This window comes from Leucoraja erinacea, chromosome 28 (assembly GCF_028641065.1).
Source record: "Leucoraja erinacea ecotype New England chromosome 28, Leri_hhj_1, whole genome shotgun sequence".
Classification (NCBI taxonomy): Eukaryota; Metazoa; Chordata; class Chondrichthyes; order Rajiformes; family Rajidae; genus Leucoraja; species Leucoraja erinaceus.
In genome coordinates, this window is record NC_073404.1 from 18,258,099 (window position 1) to 18,278,736 (window position 20,638).

Sequence of the window (20,638 nt, forward strand, 5' to 3'; positions counted from 1 at the left end):
TGTGTGAGCATTCTGTACGGGGCAGCAATGACTGATCATATACCTGTTGCTATGACAATAAATGTTGAACACCTACCTGTGGTATCCATAGATAGAAACAGCTTTAATACAGAAAAAACTTGACTGGTCAACCCTCACAAAGGAAGACATCTTAGCCTATTATGCCCATACAGATAAATCCTTAAGCAATATTTATCTACCTAAAGATGCAATAATGTGTAGTAATGTTAATTGTAAGGATATGAAACATAGGAGAGATATCTGCTCCACGTATATTGATATAGTAAGTACTTTATATGTAGGCAGTAGGCCCTACTGCAAGCATAAAAATAAGACATAACATCAGGCCTGGCTGGAATAAGTATGTAGCTGAGTATCATGCTGAAGCCCGTGAAGCCATTAAACCATGGGCTATGGCAGGTAGACCCAGACAGGGGCCTGTGTTTGAGTACAAGAAGCTCACTAATGCAAGATATAAGTATGCCGTTCGCTTCATCTGTAAAAATGAGCAAGCTATGAGGGCTGATTCCATGGCTAAGAAGCTGCTAAGGAACAATGCTACTGATTTTTGGAAAGAAGTGAGAGCTCTTAACAGTTGCAAAACATCTCTACCATGCACTGTAGATGGAATCTCCGGAACAGCTAATATCGCGGAGTTATGGCAGGGCTGCCAACTCTCACGCTTTGAGCGTGAGACTCACGCCTTCAAGCAAACTCTCACGCCCTCACGCTCATCAGAGATTTCTCACGCTCAGTGGTGAGAAATTTTGTGTTCAACGAAAATTTCCAAACTCGGATAAACTGCATGGTCCACGGGTGTTGGAGAGCCGGGGCTGCGGGAGGGATGGGAGCAGAACCAGCGGCGGGAACAGATGCGGGGAGCCGGGACTTGCGAGTTTTTGCTGCGCTGTCGAGTGTTTGCTATCGAGTGTTTGCGGCGCTGCGAGTCGCTCGCTGCAGCTCTGGCCATGGAGCACTCCGGACAGTGCGAGTGTCCCGGGCCGCAGAGCTGTCGGAAGCGTTGCGCCGCTGCCGCGAGAGTCTCTGTGCGAGAGTCTCTGTGCTGAAGGGACAGACAGGGAGACAGTGGGGGGAGAGAGAGAGGGGTGAGAGAGAGAGAGGGAGAGACGAGACGGGGGGGGCGTGAATGGAGAGAGGGGGAGGGGGAAGAGAGAGGTAGGGGAGAGAGGGGGGAGAGAGTGAGAGAGGGGGGAGAGAGAGGGGGGGGGGGGGAGGAGAGATAAAGAGAAAGAGAGAGGGGGGGAAGAGAGAGAGGTGGAGATATACAGCGAAACAGAGAGAGAGAGAGAGAGAGATGGAAGGGAGGGAGGGACGGGAGAGATAGGGGGAGAGAGAGAGAGAGAGGGGGAGAGAGAGAGGGGGAGAGTGAGGAGGGAGGGAGAAATGGGAGAGAGAGAGAGGGAGAGAGAGAGGGGAGAGAGGAGAGAGAGATGAGGGAGAGAGAGAGAGAGAGAGAGAGAGAGAGAGGGGAGGGAGAGAGGGGGAAGAGAGAGAGAGAGGGGGGAGGGAAAGAGAGAGAGAGAGAGAGGGGGGAGAGAGAGAGAGAGAGAGAGAGAGAGAGAGAGAGGGGGGAGAGAGAGAGAGGGAGTGGAGAGAGTGAGAGTGAGAGGGGGTGAGACAGGGGAGAGAGAGGAGGTGGGAGGGACAACCAGTGGCTGCTGGAAGTAAGTACCAAGCACTGGGTAGATACGGTGGAAGATAGTGGACTTCAAATGGGGGTGGTTGAAAAATGCTTGCCTGCTACATTTCAATTACTTTCAATGTGGGGGGGCGCTCAGATGTTTCCCGATGTTGGGGGCGCTCAGAACCATGGGTCACAGTTTAAGAATAAAGGGGGGGGGCAGTTAGGACTGAGATGAGAACAAACTTTCCTCACGTAGAGAGTTGTGAATCTGTGGAATTCTCTGCCACAGAAGGCAGTGCAGGCCAATTCACTGGATGTTTTCAAGAGAGAGTTACATTTAGTTCTTGGGGCTAACGATATCAAGGGATATGGGGAAAAAACAGGAAAGAGGTACTGAGTTTAGATGAATAGCCATGATCATATTGAATGTCAGTGCTGGCTCGAAGGGCCGATGGCCTATTCCTGCACCTATTTTCTACGTTTCTATGCTTGAGTATATGGCAATAAAACTCGATCACTTGATTTTGAAGCATTCATGCATGGTGGAGGTATAATGTAGTCATAGAGTGATACAGTGTGAAAACAGGCCCTTCGGTGCAACTTGCCCACACCCGCCAACATGTCCCAGCTACACCACCTGCTTTTGGTCCACACCTCCAAACCTGTCCTATCCATGTATCAGTCTAACTTTTTCTTAAATGTTGGGATGGTCCCTGCCTCAACTACCTCCTCTGGCAGCTTGTTCCATACACCCATCACCCTTTGTGTGGATAAAGTTACCCCTTAAAAAGTTACCTCTTAAAAATACTTCATACAAAAAACATTGAAATCATACTTCTACAGTGCACTAAAACATGATTTTAACACATCAAATTTCAAAAAGTTCCTACCCTGGGAGGGGGGGGGGACACACACCCTTCTTCCACACCCTCTCCCCACTCAGTTGCTCCACTCCCTCACAGGGTACCCCCAAGGCCAGTGATCAGTGATCGCACAGCCTCCCCCTTTCAAAAATGCTCGAATCCAATTTAAAGCATATATATTGCATTCAAGTGTAAGTTAAAAGACTCGCTACAGTATGCTCCATATTGCACAATTTCAAGCTGAATAATGAAAACGTTCTGTACCAATGGGAGGGGACACTCTCCTCTGCCCCCCCCCCCCCCCCCCCCCCCCCATTGGTCGCTATACTCCCTCGGGCTTGGTCTCTCGCAATTTCTCACTCCCAACTCTCACCCAATGTTGGCAGCCCTGGTTATGGCGACAACATTATAGTACTTTATTCAACTGTGTCCAGTGATTTGTATAGGGTGGACAATATTGAGACTAATGACTCAATGGTGATGATGTCACATGAGGTGTATCATGCCATGAACAAGCTGCCTAATAACAAAGCAAGTGGCTTGGATCATATCTCTGCTGAACATCTTAAGTATGGGAGTATGAGGATAGTTCCTCTCCTTGCTATTTGTTTTACTGGCTTTATGATTCATTTTATGACTGGCTTGTTACCAGACTCAATCTTGTCTGTTCTGTTAGTGCCAGTCATTAAGGACAAAGCTGGTAAAGTAGGCAGCCTAAATAATTTCAGGCCCATAGCTTTAGCTAGCATATTGTCAAAAGTCTTAGAAAGAGTTCTGCGTGAGAGAGTAAATAAGTTTGTTAACTCCACAGATAACCAGCTTGGTTTTAAAGCTAAACATGGCACTGACGTGCATATTTGCCCTAAAGGAGATTGTAAACAAATGTAGAGGCAAAAACTCTTCAATCCTTATGTGCTTTATATTGATGCTTCCAAAGCCTTTGATCGTGTTAATCACAGAAAGCTGTTTGGTAAAATGAGTCAAAGAGGGGTGGCTAAATACATTGTTAGAATTCTGGCCTACTGGTATGCCCACCCGACTATGCAAATAAAATTAGGCAATAGGGTCTCAGCCCCATTTGGGGTTAGCAATGGTGTTAGACAAGGGGGGGATTTTGTCCCCAGTCCTTTTTAATCTTTATATTGATGATCTGTCAAAACAATTGAAAGCCTGTAATACTGGGTGCATGATTGGTAATATTTTAGTGAACCATATTATGTATGCAGAAGATCTTGTGGTCTTTAGTCCATCTAGCGCTGGTCTTCAGCAGCTCCTTACTATATGTTCTGTGTATGGTGTGGAACATGATATTTAATATGATGCTTGTAAGAGTACTGTTATGATCTGTGGAACCAAAGATGATAAATGTCTAAAATTTCCTAATTTTAAATTGTCTGGCAATAATCTGGTGTCTGTAATAAGGTAAAATATCTAGGGCATTTTATTACAGAACAAATGACAGATGATGAGGATACTTATAGGCAACGACGTATGCTGCATGTTCAGACCAACATTCTCTTGCGCAAGTTTGGTGCGTGTACAGATGTGGTGAAGATGTCGCTGTTTAGAGCATATTGCACACCACTCTACACTGCGCACCTGTGGTCTAACTACGGAAAGACAAGTTTACAGAGACTAAAGGTGGCATATAACGATGCCATGAGAACACTGCTAAGAAAAACTAGATGGTGTAGTGCTAGTAACATGTTTGTGGCTGCAGGAGTCAATACTTTAGAAGCCATCCTAAGAAATCATATGTATAAATTCATTTGCAGGATAAAAGACTCTAAAAATGTAATTATTGTGGCCATGTCAAACATAAGGTTTAGCACTATGCGCTACGAATTACAGTTGTGGAGACACTGGTATCGCTGTCTTGTTGCAGGACATTGATCATTCTTATTTATTCTGGATTTTAATTCATGCATTGTGTTTTTTTTTAATATATAATTTATGATGCTTTTATGTGATATTCTAAGATTTTTAATGTATTTCATGATGTTTTTAATATGCAATGTATTTTTATGTAATGTTGTCCCTTGTCTGGACCTTAAGTCCGAAATAAAGTTTATTCATTTAAATGCAACTTGTACAAATCCACTAGCAATTGTTGAGGGCACAGTGTATGGACTAGAACGCTTACCCTGTAAAGCAGCATATGCTTTTTCCAATGATGTTATTCGCCTGGGTGCTGGGATGAAGAGAGAACAGAGAGAAAATCAGCTATAAAAAAAATAAGACAATGAACTTTGGAGACACAAGGAACTGCAGATGTTGGAATATTGAGCAAAACGCCACGTGCCGAAGGAAGAGTTCCGGTGACATCTGTGGAGGAAATGGACAAATGACGTTTCAGGCCAGGACCCTTCTTCAGAATGATCATTGTCCTGTCCATTTCCTCCACAGATGTTGCCTGACCTGCTGAGTTCCTCCAGCTCTGCTTTTCTTTAAAAAAAAAGTGATCTTTATTGTGTGCTACATTATTTTGGTTATCAGGAGCCTATCCATTTATTAAACTTTCATGTAAATATAAATTAAGAGCATCTGTCTCATCTGAATATTGCCTTCCTGGAAATTGTCAATCATTTTTAAAGTGGCGCTGTTTGGATGGTCCATTGGTCTATCTAAGTTATTATCACCTGATAAAGTTGAGTTGATTTTTTACATTCACCTTCCCTGGGGTACTGTATTTTGTGCCGTTTCATATATTTTGTGTTTTTATGACTATTGGCAGATCAATTTTTCTCCTGGGATAAATGAAGTTCTACCATATTGTTTCGTAGGTACGACCTTCTACCTTAGGGAGCAATGTTCCCTCTAAGAACACTCAACTAAGGCAAGCAATTTGAATAATTTAAGTTACGAGCTTTTAGTGACACAAGAAATCTCCCAGTCTGGTTGATGTAGAAGCAACACTTCTACATGTTCTACACAGTCTTCGATGTCAGCTGCCTCAGAATGTAATCACTATATCTGGGACAAGAGAGTGATATGGGCTGAGGTAAAACATGGGTCAAAGTGGAAATAATATCATGTGGACAAAACCCCACTCCAGAGAACGGACTGGACTAGGGTGAAACATAATTACATACAACAGTACACTTCGGAGTTGAGAACTCATTCCAGGTACCAAAAGGTTCAAGAACTGGAGTCGTCTTTGGGATTTGATTACCTGAGTGACAAAAAAATGATATACTGTAGGATCTTGGGGTCTAAGTCCATAGCTCCCTGAAAGTAGCAGTAGAAGTGGATAGACTGGAAAAGAAGGTCTATGGTGTGCTTGCCTTCATTGGTCAGGGCATTGAATTTAAGAGTCAGGATATCATGTTGCAGCTTTATAAAACGTTGGTCAGGCCACACTTGGAGCTGTGTGCAGTTCTGGTCATTCCATTATCGGACAAATGTGGAGGCTTTGGAGAGGGTGCAGACAAGATTTACCAGAATGCTGACTGGATTACAGAGTATTAGCTACAAGGAGAAATTTTGATTTTTTTCTCTGGAACATTGGAGGGGAGACCAAATAGAAGTATATACAATCATGTGTGGCATAGATAGGATAGAGAGGGTGGAAATATGAAATACAAAGTTAAAGTCAGAAGGGGGAAAGTTTAAAGGAAATGTGTGGGGTGGGATTTTTAGGTAGGTGACTGGAACACACTGCCAGGGATGATGGTGGAGGCAGATGCAATAGTGGCATTTAAGAGGGTTTAAATAGGCACATCGATATGTAGGGAATGGAGGGCTGTCATTTATGTGCAGGTATAAGAGATTAATTTAACCTGACATCATTTTCAGCACATAAATCGTGCGTGTTTTGTTCTATGACTGAGTGTGCAGTTTTTGTCCCCTAATTTGAGGATGGACATTTTTGCTAGGTTAATTCCTAGGATGGCGGGACTGTCATATGTTGAGAGAGTAGAGCGGCTGGGCTTGTATACTCTGGAGTTTAGAAGGATGAGAGGGTATCTTATTGAAACATATAAGATTGTTAAAGGGCCAGTCCCACTTTCACGACCTAATTCACAACCTTTTTTACTCGTGGGCATTTTTCAACATGCTAGAAAAACGCCCCGACCTACTTGATGCCACGAGTACCTACGACTAGCACCACGGCCTGCTACGACCTACCTACGACCTCGTGACGACCATGCTGCGAGTATGAGTCAAGGGCAAACTCGGCAGAGGTCGTGAATTAGGTTGTGAAAGTGGGACAGGCCCTTTAGAATGGTGTTGTACCTCTAATAGATGTAACAGTAACTAACGAGATAACCTGAGAAAGCTGAGAAAGGCCGGGACCATTGACTTTGAAGATGCTTACCTGGTCACCAGCCGCTTGCAGTCTGGGGCCACTGACTCCAGCAGGCCAGGCTTGTCTACTGAGCTGGGTTCCAGGCCCACTTCCACGCCAGGGATGTCCACACTGCCGGCTCCGAACATCTCTTTTCTCAGCTTCCCCCACTACTTTCTACAATTAGTCTCAAGAAGGATCCAGCCCCGAAGCATTGCCTATCCATGTCTTTCAGAGATGCTGCCTGAATCTAGCACAATTTTTTTTTTTTTAATTGTAAACAAGCATTGGCAGTTCCTTGTGCTGACAAGTTGCTAACAATAGTTGTTTTAAGGCACGAGCCAAAATACTAGCTTGCACCATAAAGCCTGGTCACATGAATGACCAGTGCACAAATGCAGCAGCAGCTTTCAGTAAACAAACCACTGTTTGAATTACAGCTGTATATGTCAGCTATGCGTGCGCGTGCCTGCGTATATGTGTATGCACACATTTAATTTGTTGTGCGCTTCTGCGAGGATAGATCCTGCAACTTATTTGTTTCCTGAACCACATTCTACATTGAATAGTTCTCCTCAGTGGGAAAGAGATCTGAGGCGTCTCACCACTTTGGGGCAGAAAGGTGCAGTACCATTGCATGCCGGGCCAACTCCCAATGACCAGAGATGTCGCACATGTTGAGGCAGGAATTATTTTAGTTAATTCCCTAATTTCATGTTCTACCCCCATCGCAATTCCCCTTCCCTTGCCCCCTCCAACCCAACGCACACATTTCTCCCACCACCCTAGTCACTGCTCTTTTCCCCTCCTCAGACGCTTATCTCCCATTCCAGAGTCCCACATTTCTCCTTTATGCACCCTATTTCCCCTCCTCTCTGTCCCCTTCTAACCACATCCCTCCCTCCTGCTTTACATTTCACTCCACCCTCTGCTCTCCTCATCTTGCACCCATTATTCTCCTTTCCACTCCTAGCCTTTGTCACTTACTCCACCCACCTGCTAATCGCCTCCCCTCACCTGTACCCACCAGGCTTTGCCCCACCTTCACCTCTCTTGGCCAATGTTGGTTTTCTCTAACGTTTGTCCTTTTTGCACATGTGGGGACCTCGTTCAAACATACAGAATAGTGAAAGGCTTGGATAGAGTGGATGTGGGGAGGATGTTTCCACTAATGGGAGAGTCTAGGACTAAAGTCAGAATTAAAGGACGTTATTTTAGGAAGGAGATGAGGAAAATTTTCTTTAGATAGAGGGTGGTGAATCTATGGAATTCTTTGCCACAGAAAGCTGTGGAGGCCAAGTCAGTGGATATTTTTTAAGGAAGAGACACATAGATTCTTCACTAGTATGGATGTCAGAGGTTATGGGGAGAAGGAAGGAGAATGGGGTTAGGAGGGAGAGATAGATCAGCCAAAATTTAATGGTGGAGTAGACATGATGGGCCGATTGGCCTAATTCTACTCCTATCACATATGACTTACGCACAGTTGAAGATTTTTGCTTGCTCAAAGAATGGAGTGCAGGGTCAGTCCACACCTAGGGTTATACCTTAAGATAATAGAAAGAGCAGATGGGCTGCCTGCTCTCATTTCCTTTCTGTTTGAGAAAGATCCGTGGTAAATGTTATTTGTGTTGCAAAAGGGGAAGTTTCAAGTGCCAGGAATACATTCTGGGTCTTTGGGAATTCTGAAACTGCAGTATTCCCCCAATGTTTCCCTGCTTGCAGCTGGAAAGAGTCTGTATCGAAGAAAGAGGGCGAGTAGGCACCATGTTAAATGCTGGCGTGTTCCTATCCCTGAACACCAAGGAAGTCCTTCCATCACAATAGGCCCAAGAGAATGGTGCGGGGGATGGGATTAATTCACCACCACCCTCCAGATTTTAAACGGAAGGAAGAGAGTGCGTAAATAATGATTTTGGAGCATTGACGATATCCTTACCAGGTTTGGGGATGAGTCCTTGGAAAGGCCTGCAAAATGACAAAAGCACAAGTTTAAGAAACCCACAGAACTATCCTTCAAAATAAAATATCATTCAAATCAATTTAAAGGAGCAAAACTCAGAAAACAAACCAATTATAAATATAGCACGTAATATCTCTGTATACTTGCTTTGGCATTACTTACAATTCATATGTCGGTGGGGGATACACAACAGTGGATAAGACGTTATTTTGCCTCCATCACAGTGAGGAGATGCTGGGTGGACACACTGTGGTGGATGTTAATATGTGTTTATTGTTGTTTCTATTGTATTATATGTATGACTGCTGCAATTTCGTTCAGACTTCGGTCTGAATGACAATAAAGGCTATCTAATCTATTCTAAAAAAAAAATCTAATTATTATCATTGGGTTTGAACCCAGGTACCAGCAAAAGGATGTGGAGAGGATGTTTCCACTAGTGGGAGAGTCATTCAGAGCCTCAGAATTAAAGGACATTCTTTTAGGAGGGAGATGAGGAGGAATTTCTTTAATCCGAGCGTGGTGAATGTGGAATTCTTTGCCACAGAAGGCTGTGAAAGCAAAGTCAGTGGATATATTTAAGGCAGATATAGGTAAATTCTTGATTAGTACAGATGCCAGGGGTTATGTGGCGAAGGCAGGAGAATGGGGTTAGGAGGGAGAGATAGATCAGCCATGATTGAATGGCAGAGTAGACTTGATGGGCCGAATGGCCTAATCTAACTCCTATCACAACTCCTTATAAAGAATGATCATGGTACGGGGGACTAGATTCATCAAGTCTAACTCGATTCTTTATGGAATTTTCTCATTAGTACCCATCATTTTCCCTGTAGTTATTTTTTTTCACGTACACTTCTACTTCTCGTGTAAAACCTCTGATTGACTTTGCTGTCATCACCATTCAGAGATCTACTTTCCCTCATAATCTTGCTGTATCTTTTGCCCATCCCTCTGAATCTGTACAGTACTTGAGCTGTTCACTAATGGGAACATCTTCCATCCTACTATAAGCCTGATATGATCCCCTGTCAAATTTCAGTTGAATTATTTTTGTTCCAAGCAACAACCCCTGTCACGACAGCCTACAATCCCCATCCCTGGAACTGTTCGATTAAATCTTTATCTGCACCCTCTCCAGGATCTTCATAGCATTCCCCAGGTATGGGGGTCAAATCTAAACATAACACTACTGTTATGAACTAACCAGTATTTACTAAAGCTCACCAACATCTTCTTGTTCCTGCTCTCTATGCTTGTTGTTCAAGTATTCATTGACCTTGCTTGCTTTACTAACTGCTCCCTCAATAGGCCCTGCCACTTTTAAATATGTATTGGCTCAGCCACTTCTGTTCTTGCGCACCTTTCGGCACTGTACGATTTACCTATGTAGTATTTCCATGTTTGCTGCCCGTGTATCACTTTGGAGTAACACAGTGGTGGTGCAGCTGGTAGAGCTGCTGCCTCACAGCGGCAGAGACCCGGATCTGTCTTTGACCTCGAGTACTGCTTGTGTGGAGTTTGCATGTTCACCCTGTGATTGTGTGGGTTTCCACCCAAATCCCAAAGACATAGAAACATAGAAATTAGGTGCAGGAGTAGGCCATTCGGCCCTTCGAGCATGCACCGCCATTCAATATGATCATGGCTGATCATCCAACTCAGTATCCCGTACCTGCCTTCTCTCCATACCCCCTGATCCCCTTAGCCACAAGGGCCACATCTAACTCCCTCTTAAATATAGCCAATGAACTGGCCTCAACTACCCTCTGTGGCAGACAGTTCCAGAGATTCACCACTCTCTGTGTGAAAAAAGTTCTTCCCATCTCGGTTTTAAAGGATTTCCCCCTTATCCTTAAGCTGTGATCCCTTGTCCTGGACTTCCCTAACATCGGGAACAATCTTCCTGCATCTAGCCTGTCCAACCCCTTAAGACCAGTGGATTTGTAGGTTAATTGGCCTCTGTATAATTGGCTCAACTGTGTTGGATGTGGATGAGAAGGTCAGATAATATACAACCAGTGTGAATGTGTGATCAAAGATCAGCCTGGACTCGGAGGGCTGAATGGCCTGTTTCCATGCTATACCGCCAAACTAAAAAAAACTTCATGCTTCATTGCATCAAATTTAATCTGCCATTGGTCTGCTTTGTTCCCCCATCTGGGTTCTCTTGAATTCTGTATTATTGCCCTCTCATTCTTTTTTAAATCACACCAAGTTTTGTGTGCTATGCAAATTTCAAATTTCTACCCAGTATACCCATATCCAAGCCACCAAAATGTGTCAAAAGCAGTGGGGTCACCAAGTCAAACATACTCCAGTATAAAAAAGCAACCATTTCCCATGACTGTTTTTGTCTCAAGGCCAATTTCCTATCCATGTTGTTTACTGGCCATGGGTCTAGTTTTTTTTTTTCACATTAGTCTTCTGAAAATGTAGATATAGAACATCTGCTGCCTCCCTTTGTCATCTTTCACTGCGGCCTCGTGAAAAATGTTCAATCAGCATGGTCAGACATGATTTGTCTTGAAAAATCTGTGCAGGCCCTCCTTTATTAACCCAAACTTCACCAAGTGCCCATTCATCTCTTTTCTCCTGGGGTTATGGTTTTTCAAGCTTCAACGCCACTGAGATTAAACTGCATGGTCTACAGTTGCCTGGCATACCCATTAACTCTTATTTGAACAGAATGTTACATTTTTCAGATCTTTGGCAACACCTATGTACTATGACTGGAAGATTACACAAACCTTTCTCCAATCTCTACCAATGCTTCCTCCAGCATCCACGAACATGTCATTTTCGCACTGTGACTTGTTTAGTTTAGTTTACAGAGATACAGCATGGATACAGGCCTTTTGGCCCATTAAGTCCACACCCACCATCGATCACCCTTTCACACTAGTTCTGTTTTCCAACTTTCTCATCCACTCCCCGCACACTAGGGGCAATTTACAGAGACCAATTAAACTACAAATGCCCACGTCTTTGGGATGTGGGGAAAAAACCCACAAGGTCACAGGGAGAAAGTGCAAACTCCACAAAGACAGCACCTAAGATCAGGAATGAACCCGGTTCTCTGCGGCTGTGAGGAAGCTGCTGTACCAGCTGTGCCACTTTACTTTAAGCTCGTGGTAGTTCCTCGATGACTTTCACCTCATCCAGCATCATTAACACTTTCCTTTCTGCTGAGATTCTGATACCATCCTTTTCCACACCAAAGACCAATGCAAGTTTAGCATTCCAGTCACAGCCCCCATCTCTAAGAGCAGATTTAGTTTCACCTTCATTTGTCCCATCTTTCTTCACATTCCATACCTATTTGCCTTCAGAAGATTCCCTCTTATGTAAACGATCCTTCTAGTCAATCCTATTTTCCTCTTATCTTTAGCTTATCAATACCCAAAAATTCAATTGCATCCTTTGTGATGTCCCGGACTGATGCAATGGTGGGTGCCAACGGTGATTCTGGTGTATGGCCACCACCTCGAACTCCAATTATCACCATGTGCATTTTTCGGTGGGGAGAGGACATCTCAGGGATATTTTCTCTGTAGCAGTGATGACTCCCCACCGCCCAGCACCTTTGCTGAACACCTTGCACCAAGAATACTCAACGGTACCCTGACGTGGCCTCGAAGGACTAGAAGCCGAAGCAAAGAAGTGGAAGCCAAATAACTGAACGGAAACAAAGCCGAAATGCCAACGAACCGAAAGGGTTGGACGCCTAAAAGCAAACTTGCCGATAGGCCACTATGCTGAAACGGCAACTCACCGAAAGGCTGCGTCACCTACAAGCCAACTCAACAAAAGGCCACTCTGCCGAAAAGTCAAATAACGGACATGACGTTGCCGGGACTTGTCAGCAATTAGTCCAGACCCCCTTTTCCATCACATCATTGGCTGATGGAGACAGGAGGGTGAGGGTCATTTCCCCACACAATCTATAGATGACAGGGCACTCTGAACCTGAGCAGCAAGTTGTAAGCGGCCAAAGAAGCGCATCCCTCGGGGCAGCCCCCACTCTCCCACGGCCACGGCCGCCCTCCGCTTCGTCTCCCCCGTGTGGCCGCACTGTTACGGGCTGTGCGTTGGCAGCTCCCGCGCACACACACGGGGCCGGGTGGAACTGAGGTGTGGGACAGGCTGGTCCCTCTGCCCACCCAGAGTCCCCGACTGCGATGCACCACCATCGGACCTCAAACCCCCACACCAGGGTGATTCACCCCCCTGACCCCCAGACCCCGATCCACACACAGGATGATTCACCCCCCTGACACCCACATCGAGTGATTCACCCCCCCCCCCCACACTGGCCGCGGAGCCAGCCAGCTTGGGGGCCTTGGCAGCCATAGTAAATCATTTGTAAAACATGGGGGGGGGGAAGACCAAATTCCCTGGTGGGCCGATGACAGGTGTGCATGACAACAAACAATTTTATCTCCTCCCATTTCCCCCCCCCCCCCTTGACAACAAGAAGCATGTTTTATTAATTGTTTAAACACAGTAATACCATCTGGTTGCCTGCGTAACGCACACAAGCTCCATCGCTCAAAACACCAGGGAATCTGTTTTAACTGAAGATGGACACACAAAGCTGGAGTAACTCAGCGGAACAGGCAGCATCTCCAGAGAGAAGGAATGGGTGACGTTCCACACACGTACTCAACACCCAGCCTTGCCCTTCCATGAATCAGGCTTTCATTTTCACCACAACATGGCTGCTATCCTTACCATTCTCCCAGCCATCTGGCAACATATGGAACATATACACATGCACTCAAACCTGATCTGATATAGACACTTGATATTCACAGACACCAATCCTGTTCACTAATTACTCACAACCTTCAATTGCTGTTATCTGGTTAATTAGATCGGCTGGATCCATAAACGGATTAATCAGTGGGTTTTTTTAAACCTGTTTACTTACTGCTCCCATGCTGCCAGTGAGTAATGTTTGGAGCTTCTCACTTCCACCAACCTATTTCACTTATCTTCTTTCACCCATTCCTTCTCTCCAGAGATGCTGCTTGTCCCACTGAGTAATTCCAGCTTTTTGTGTCTATCTACACTTATCTTCTTTGTTCTTTTCATTATGGCTATTTCATTATTAACCAGCTACTGTTCGTAGACGCATTACCTAATTACAACTCCCATTTTATCAACTGGTTCATTAATATCACGCCGTAATATATCTACTTACAGTTCCCAGTTGCCATCATGTGATTACTTATAGCTTTATGTTGCTACGGCTTGGTTACTCACAATGTCATAGGTAGCAGTTGGTATTACCTGGTTATAGTGAACTTGATTTTGTCGGCCACGGCCAAGATTCTCTCCAAGTTCTGGGATCCAAACGTACAGGGTTTTCGGAACGGAATGCCAGGTGGAAGCCCCTCGATTATAACTGAGCCTGGGTTGCTTTTGATTCTCTTATATGGAACTTGAACAGGGTACTTTATACCCAAAGCTTCACCTGTGTAAAAACGATAAGTGTTTAATTCCCTTGTTTGAGCACATGTTTCTCTGTGATTGTGCTGGGAGAGCTTCCCAGAACAGGACAGTGAAGCAAGGTCATCTAGGTGAAAGAAAAAATATTTAAAGTATTCTCGTCGGTGTTTTCACTGAACGGACTAAGGGATATAAATACCGGAATTATCATAAAGGACAACTTTTGGAAAGGGAAACATTTGATCAGAGTAGACTCTGGTAACTGCATAAAACAGGTGCTAAGCTTTGTGGATAACAGACCTGGTCTGATTATAGATCCCTGACAAGAGTCTGCTTTGGAATTAGTGAAATCGGAAATAACTGCAATAAAGGCAATAAGTTAATCTCGATGTGCAGGCACTTAATGTTCAATTGACCACAAGACAAATAATTCCACTCAACATGAGAATTAGACGTTGATTCATCACTCAGTCCTATGACATATTTCATGCCTTTATTTAAAAAATAGACTCTCATTGTACAAGGCTACTATATACTGCAGCCAAGATTATGTGCTCAGATCCCCGAGTGAACTTGAACTCTTGACCCTCTAATTCAGATAAAAATGCAATTACTCAAATCAAGTCAGTGTTTAGCAATTGCGACACTGTGCGGTGCTGGCCTGGGTTTGTAGTTACTGCTCATACCTAGGCTGATAGGAGAATAGGAAACAGTGCAAGAATTCCTCACAGTAAACAGACATTACATGTCCATCGAACACTGTTCGGGCGGCACAGTGGTACAGCTGATAGAGCTGCTGGCTCACAGCGCCAGAGACCCAGGTTCGATCCTAACCTCGGGTGCAAGACTACTTGGGCAGCACAGTGGTGCAACTGATAGAGCTGCTGCCTCACAATAGACAATAGGTGCGGTAGTAGGCCAATTTGATACTTCCCACCTGACATTGCCCACACCTCTGCCCTATTCTGTTACACCCTGAACAGGCGAAGGGTTGAAGTTTTGGAACTGTAGTCCCAACTGATCGTCTCATTCAAGAATGATCTATCAATGAAGTGATTATGGTGACCAAGACCCTCACCAAATCCCACAACTTACGTATCTCAAACATTATAAAGCCGTTCATGAACAGAATAGCAAGTAAAACTGGGATACAGTACATGGCTTCTGACCACACAGATCGAGCTGCCTTGTAAAACCAGTGATGGAGGATCGATGTTGCCACTTGCCATAAGGGGCAGTGGACAGATAGCTATCCTTGCTGTACTGCCCTGGCTTTCCTCTCATGTTCTCCAGCTAACCCTCCCCGTGTTTACGTTCTTAAGTGGGAGACATATTCCAGTCCAATTGGGGTATATTATAGTTTTCTTGTCTAGAGAAGCCTAAAGCTGTTGCAATGGCCATGGGCTGGTATGCTTGACGTCAAAGACTTCTTAGGTAAAACAGAAAATTAAATTCCCCATGCACCCAACCACCTGCCCAACACAAAACAAAAGCCCCGGTGCTTTCCCCAGATGGGTCTGAACTGACTCTACAGATTTCCAGTCTTTGCTATTCATTTTCAGCGGAGAAAGAGACAAGTTTCCCATGGAACATGGTGGCAGGCAGCCGACTCACACAGGTTTGCACCAATACACAATGGCGACATAGAAAATAGGTGCGGGAGTAGGCCATTCGGCCTTTTGAGCCATTCAATATGATCATGGCTGATCATCCAAAATCAGTACCCCGTTCCTGCTTTCTTCCCATATCCCTTGATTCCATCAGCCCTAAGAGCTGTATCTAACTCTCTCTTGAAAACATCCAGTGAATTGGCCTCCACTACCTTCAGTGGCAGAGAATTCCACAGATTCACAACTCTCTGGGTGAAAAAGTTTTTCCTCATCTCAGTCCTAACTGGCCCACCCCTTATTCTTAAATTGTGACCTCTGGTTCTGGACTCCCCTAACATGGGGAAACATTTTCCTGCGTCTAGCCTGTCCAATCATTTAAGAATTTGATACGTTTCTACATGATTCCCTTCTCATCCTTCTAAACTCCAGTGAATCCAAACCCAGTCGACCCATTCTTTCATCCTTGCTCTGATTACATTCTAAATGCTGCACAGTAGAGCAATTGAAATTACCATATTTCCGGTTGAACAGGTCCTGTACTTGTTCACGTAGATTGTTGGCAATGTCCACCCTGGTCAGCTTTGCATCATAATTTTCTGCAAATAACAAAATCACAAACATTGAGCTGGGCTTCAGATTTCACATTATTGTGGCCATTTTTGTTTGCCTTTACAGATATCACATGACAAGATCCCAAGATCTTCACAGGGAACATTCCATGGGTGTTGGTGTGAGCATTTGCAGTTGGGCTGAATGCACAGGATAGTGACCCATGGGGACCTTTAATAATTTGTTGCCATTGTAGACAACCTTATCTTCAAACGTCAGACTAGAATGAGCTCTTCTCATTTTAAAGGGATTTTCAAGGTGGCACAGTTGTAGAGGTGGCCTTACAGTGTCAGAGATCCAGATTTGATCCTGACTTCAGGTGCCGTCTGCACAGTTTGTACATTCTCTCTATAACCGCATGGGATTTCTCCAGATGCTCCGGTTTCCTCCCACATTCCTAAGACATTCCTAAGTAGGCTAATTGGCTTCGGTAAAATTATAAGTTGGCCCTTGTGTGTAAGATAGTGTTAGTGCACGAGGTAATCGCTGGTTGGCAAAGAGCCTGTTTCTGTGCTGTATCTCTAAAGTCTAAAATTCAGTCACTGGATTCATAACACACTGTTATTTGGTTTCGCTGTATCAGTTTCAGGACAATGTGTTCCACTGATCTAAGAAGGCTTTCAATACATTTTGTACATCTCTCACTCTCATTCTCCTTGCAATTTACTTCTAACTTAATATTTCTCTTTCCTAGTTCTGATTGATGAGACGATTACTCTGTTTCTCTTTCTGCAGACACTGCCCGGATCTGCTGTGCATTTTACGGCATGTTTTGCTTTCATTCGTTATAACATGAATTGAGAGTTGGCTCACAGATAGAAAATAAAATGTAGAATTAACTAGGTCCCCCTCAGGTTGGCTGTCTGTGACTAGTGGGATACTGTGGGGATTGGTGGCCGAGTCCCAATTTGCTGATCCAGTGAAACTATGTGCGAATGTGAGCCGTGATCAAAATACAAAGGGGCTGCAAAGGGGAATCGGGCAGATTGAATGAATTATTGCTTCAGAACCGTCATTGCTTGGACGAGTCTTCTCCAGATATAAGGTCAAGAGAAATAAAAAATCCCCTCAAAATTTTTTTTTGCCTGACAGGATCTTATACACGTAGAAATTTGCCGAAATCATGCTTCTCTGGGTTAATTCGAGTTGGAACACACAGTGTATTTTTGTTGGAATAGCACAAATGTATTTCTAGGTCAGAGAGTGCTGTTGCTGCTTTCTGCTCCCAGAATAAGTGCTGGAGTGAAGGCAATCCACCAGTATCCTGGAAATGAGACCGTCTTCCACTTAAAGTCCACGTCCCTTGATAATGGATGGTGCTTTATATTCTCTGCAGCAGTACTGCAGCTGTGTTGATTCCCTGTGATTATGTTACACCGCTAACCATCAGCAATAAGCACCAGCAGCTCACCAAGGCACAAGGTGAATTCTTTTTTCTTACCTGGGATCGTCACTTCAATGATATTAAGGGAATTGTTTGATTTATTTCCATCTGAGTTTGTCACGTGCTTCACTGTTGCTTTGTCTGGTATTTCTAACACAAGAAACAAAGTGACATTAGAATGAAGGTGCAGCTGAAGAATTGGTAATCCTCCCACTGCAGCACCCGCCTGCAATCCTTCACTCCCCAACAGCTCGCATCTTTTCTTTATTCCACAATTCCAGCATTTTGTGTCTGCCTTTGAGGTGTGTGTGTGCGTGCGTGTGTGTGTGTGTGCGTGCGTGTGTGTGTGTGTGTTTTTGTAGGTAGATGTGTTTAATGTATTAACCTTTTTTTCTCTCCTTTATTATTTACAGAGTACCATGCTCGCATATTCTCTTGTGCTGCTGCAAGTAAGAATTTCATTGTTCTATCTGGGACACATGACAATAAAACACTCTTGACGCTCTGATTTCAAGGAGAAGTCAAATGACGTATGTGGGGGAGGGGGGGAGGAGGGAGGGGAAGAAGGAGGGTTGTGACGAATGGAAACTGGGCAAGACGAGAGGAATGGGAGGAGACTCGACCAAGCACAAAGGCAGGCTTTGACCAGTGAGCTGCATTTCTACTCCTGCGCTGTTTATTCTCCGCCTTAAAAGGCTTGATAACGCCAACGTCATCTGCCTGCCGGATCTCGTGAGGTGTCAGCAGCATGACTGCTGGGAGCCAGGTCACAGATGCTGATCCTACAGAGTTAAAATGGCAAAACACAGCACCTACAATGGTTGTCAGTGAGGTTTGTGAAATTCAGGCAAAGACAGCCTGTTTGTCACCAAGGAGACTTGCCAAACATTCTTAAAGTCTCTCCATAGACTGGAGCATGATACGCACATCACAATTATGTAAATTAATTAGGCGGCTTCCTATATAACACTCAGTCTGTTGAAAACCAGGTCTTTTCTTGTGGCCCTATGTACAAATCTTTCACTGTTGTCTATGAGTTGTCGGTGTTCCCTGCCATGGAGTGGTTTGGTCTGTTTGCTGCTCAGGAAGTGGTTTCACCCACTGAATGTTGCAGGGAGCCCGACAGCCTGTTAACTGATTGTTGGTGAAATCCTGCTCGTCCCTACAGCTGTGTGCAAGGGGTTTCCTGCAGGGATAGGGCTACTGTTTCATTTGAACTACTCCGGGAAGAGCAGCAAGAGATTTTTCAATGTGGCTTCACCCAGAAAAAATGGCCACCATTTAGTGATGGTTTTCCAGTATTGGTTACCAGCTGCACTATCATGGATTATTTAACAGTCATGGACAGTCGGGGTGATTACAGGATCAAACCTAATCTCAGTTTTCATCTAACCTAGATCTACATTTTCCGAAAGCTTGTGAGAGCAGTAACAAATGGTTGGGAGTGAATTTGAGTTTGGAATCCAGTCAAAAGGCTCAGACGGTTTATATATAAAGACGGGGCTCGGGCGTGTGATCCTGAAACAGAGACTATTCTGAGTTCTGTCAGGCCAAGACATTTCTATGTAGGCAGAGACAATATATTCAAGGACGTTCTCAGAATTTCCTTTTTCAAGTGCAGCATATTCACCAACTTGTTGGAATCTAGGCCCTGGGGGTCTCTCAAAATGGAGAGGCAGCCGTATACGGGAAGGCAATGAGACACTGGGAGCTCAGTGTAATCAACAGAAAAAGCTCATGATGTCTCCAAAATACCCGCTCCCCGGCCCTGTCAGGCACTCCCTGCCTCACCTGTGGCAGAGTCTGCAAGCCCCACATTGGCCTCATCAGGCATCTCCGAGCTGGAGTGGAAGCAGGCCATCCTCGATCCCAAGGGACTGCCTGAGGAGGAGGAGGAGGAGGAGGAGGAGAAGTTAAATATGATGAACGGACATCCGGTAAGAGGATAAACTTCTTTTATCTGGTTTTAGTTTTAGGTTTAGAGATACAGCGCAGAAACAGGCCCTACGGCCCTCTGGATCTGCGCCAACCAGCGATCCCCGCATATTAACACTATCCTACACACACTAGGGACAATTTGTACATTTACCAAGCCAATTTACCTACGGACCTGTACATCTTCGGAGTGTGGGAGGAAACCAAAAATCTCGGAGAAAACCCACGCAGGTCACGGGGAGAACAAACAAACTCCGTACAGACAGCACCTGTAGTCAGGATCAAACCCAGGTTGCTGTAAGGGAGCAACACTACCGATGCGCCACTGTGCCTAACTAGTTATAAACTTGTATTGCACTAACCTGCTTGCATCTGCCTCTTCAGTTGCGTTGCTTCATCTTTCACAGGGTCCGCACGGGGTTCCTGGGTTGATACTGGAATAAGCACAAAGGTGATAAAATCGATGGGAAATCCTTCTCCTTGTTTGCTTCCATTGTCCGACTTGTTCATTTTGCATGACAGCAGTGCAAGGTAAACAAGTGTCTCTGCCTGCCTCACATCTCCAAGGCAGATGGATTGGGAACCTACCTTGATCTACCTTGCACCACTCAAACTGATAGCTCGATTCTTGATGCAGTAAAGGTTCAAAGGTGTGTTTATTGTCCACTTGTACCAATTAAGGTACAGTGAAACTCGATTTACCCCAATCCCTCAAACAGTCTGATGGAAAATGAAGGCCGCTTCACAGTTTGGAAAAAGATTGCACCTGACTAGTCACTGCATCCCGCATGGCAATGAAAAGCTCAACCATTCCATTTTACTTATTAATTCCCCCGGGACATCATGTATAGGGCAGTAAATGTAATGATCCAAAACAGTAAAATGTA

The 20,638-nt window shown here is 44.6% G+C and overlaps 1 protein-coding gene across 7 annotated transcripts in view; it reads right to left on the minus strand.

The window, feature by feature from the left end:
• gtf2ird1 (GTF2I repeat domain containing 1) overlaps window positions 1-20,638 on the minus strand; it is a 121,488-nt gene that overhangs the window by 17,661 nt on the left and 83,189 nt on the right. For 6 of the 7 annotated variants that reach the window (XM_055657923.1, XM_055657929.1, XM_055657925.1 and 3 more), the window contains 7 exons: window positions 20,114-20,185; window positions 19,608-19,697; window positions 17,874-17,966; window positions 16,336-16,419; window positions 14,055-14,238; window positions 8,736-8,764; window positions 4,652-4,699 (listed from right to left, as the gene is read on the minus strand). In XM_055657923.1, the coding sequence (XP_055513898.1) occupies window positions 4,652-4,699; window positions 8,736-8,764; window positions 14,055-14,238; window positions 16,336-16,419; window positions 17,874-17,966; window positions 19,608-19,697; window positions 20,114-20,185 (600 nt within the window). The remainder of the gene's footprint in view (window positions 1-4,651; window positions 4,700-8,735; window positions 8,765-14,054; window positions 14,239-16,335; window positions 16,420-17,873; window positions 17,967-19,607; window positions 19,698-20,113; window positions 20,186-20,638) is intronic. The other variant, XM_055657928.1, reaches the window with a different exon arrangement.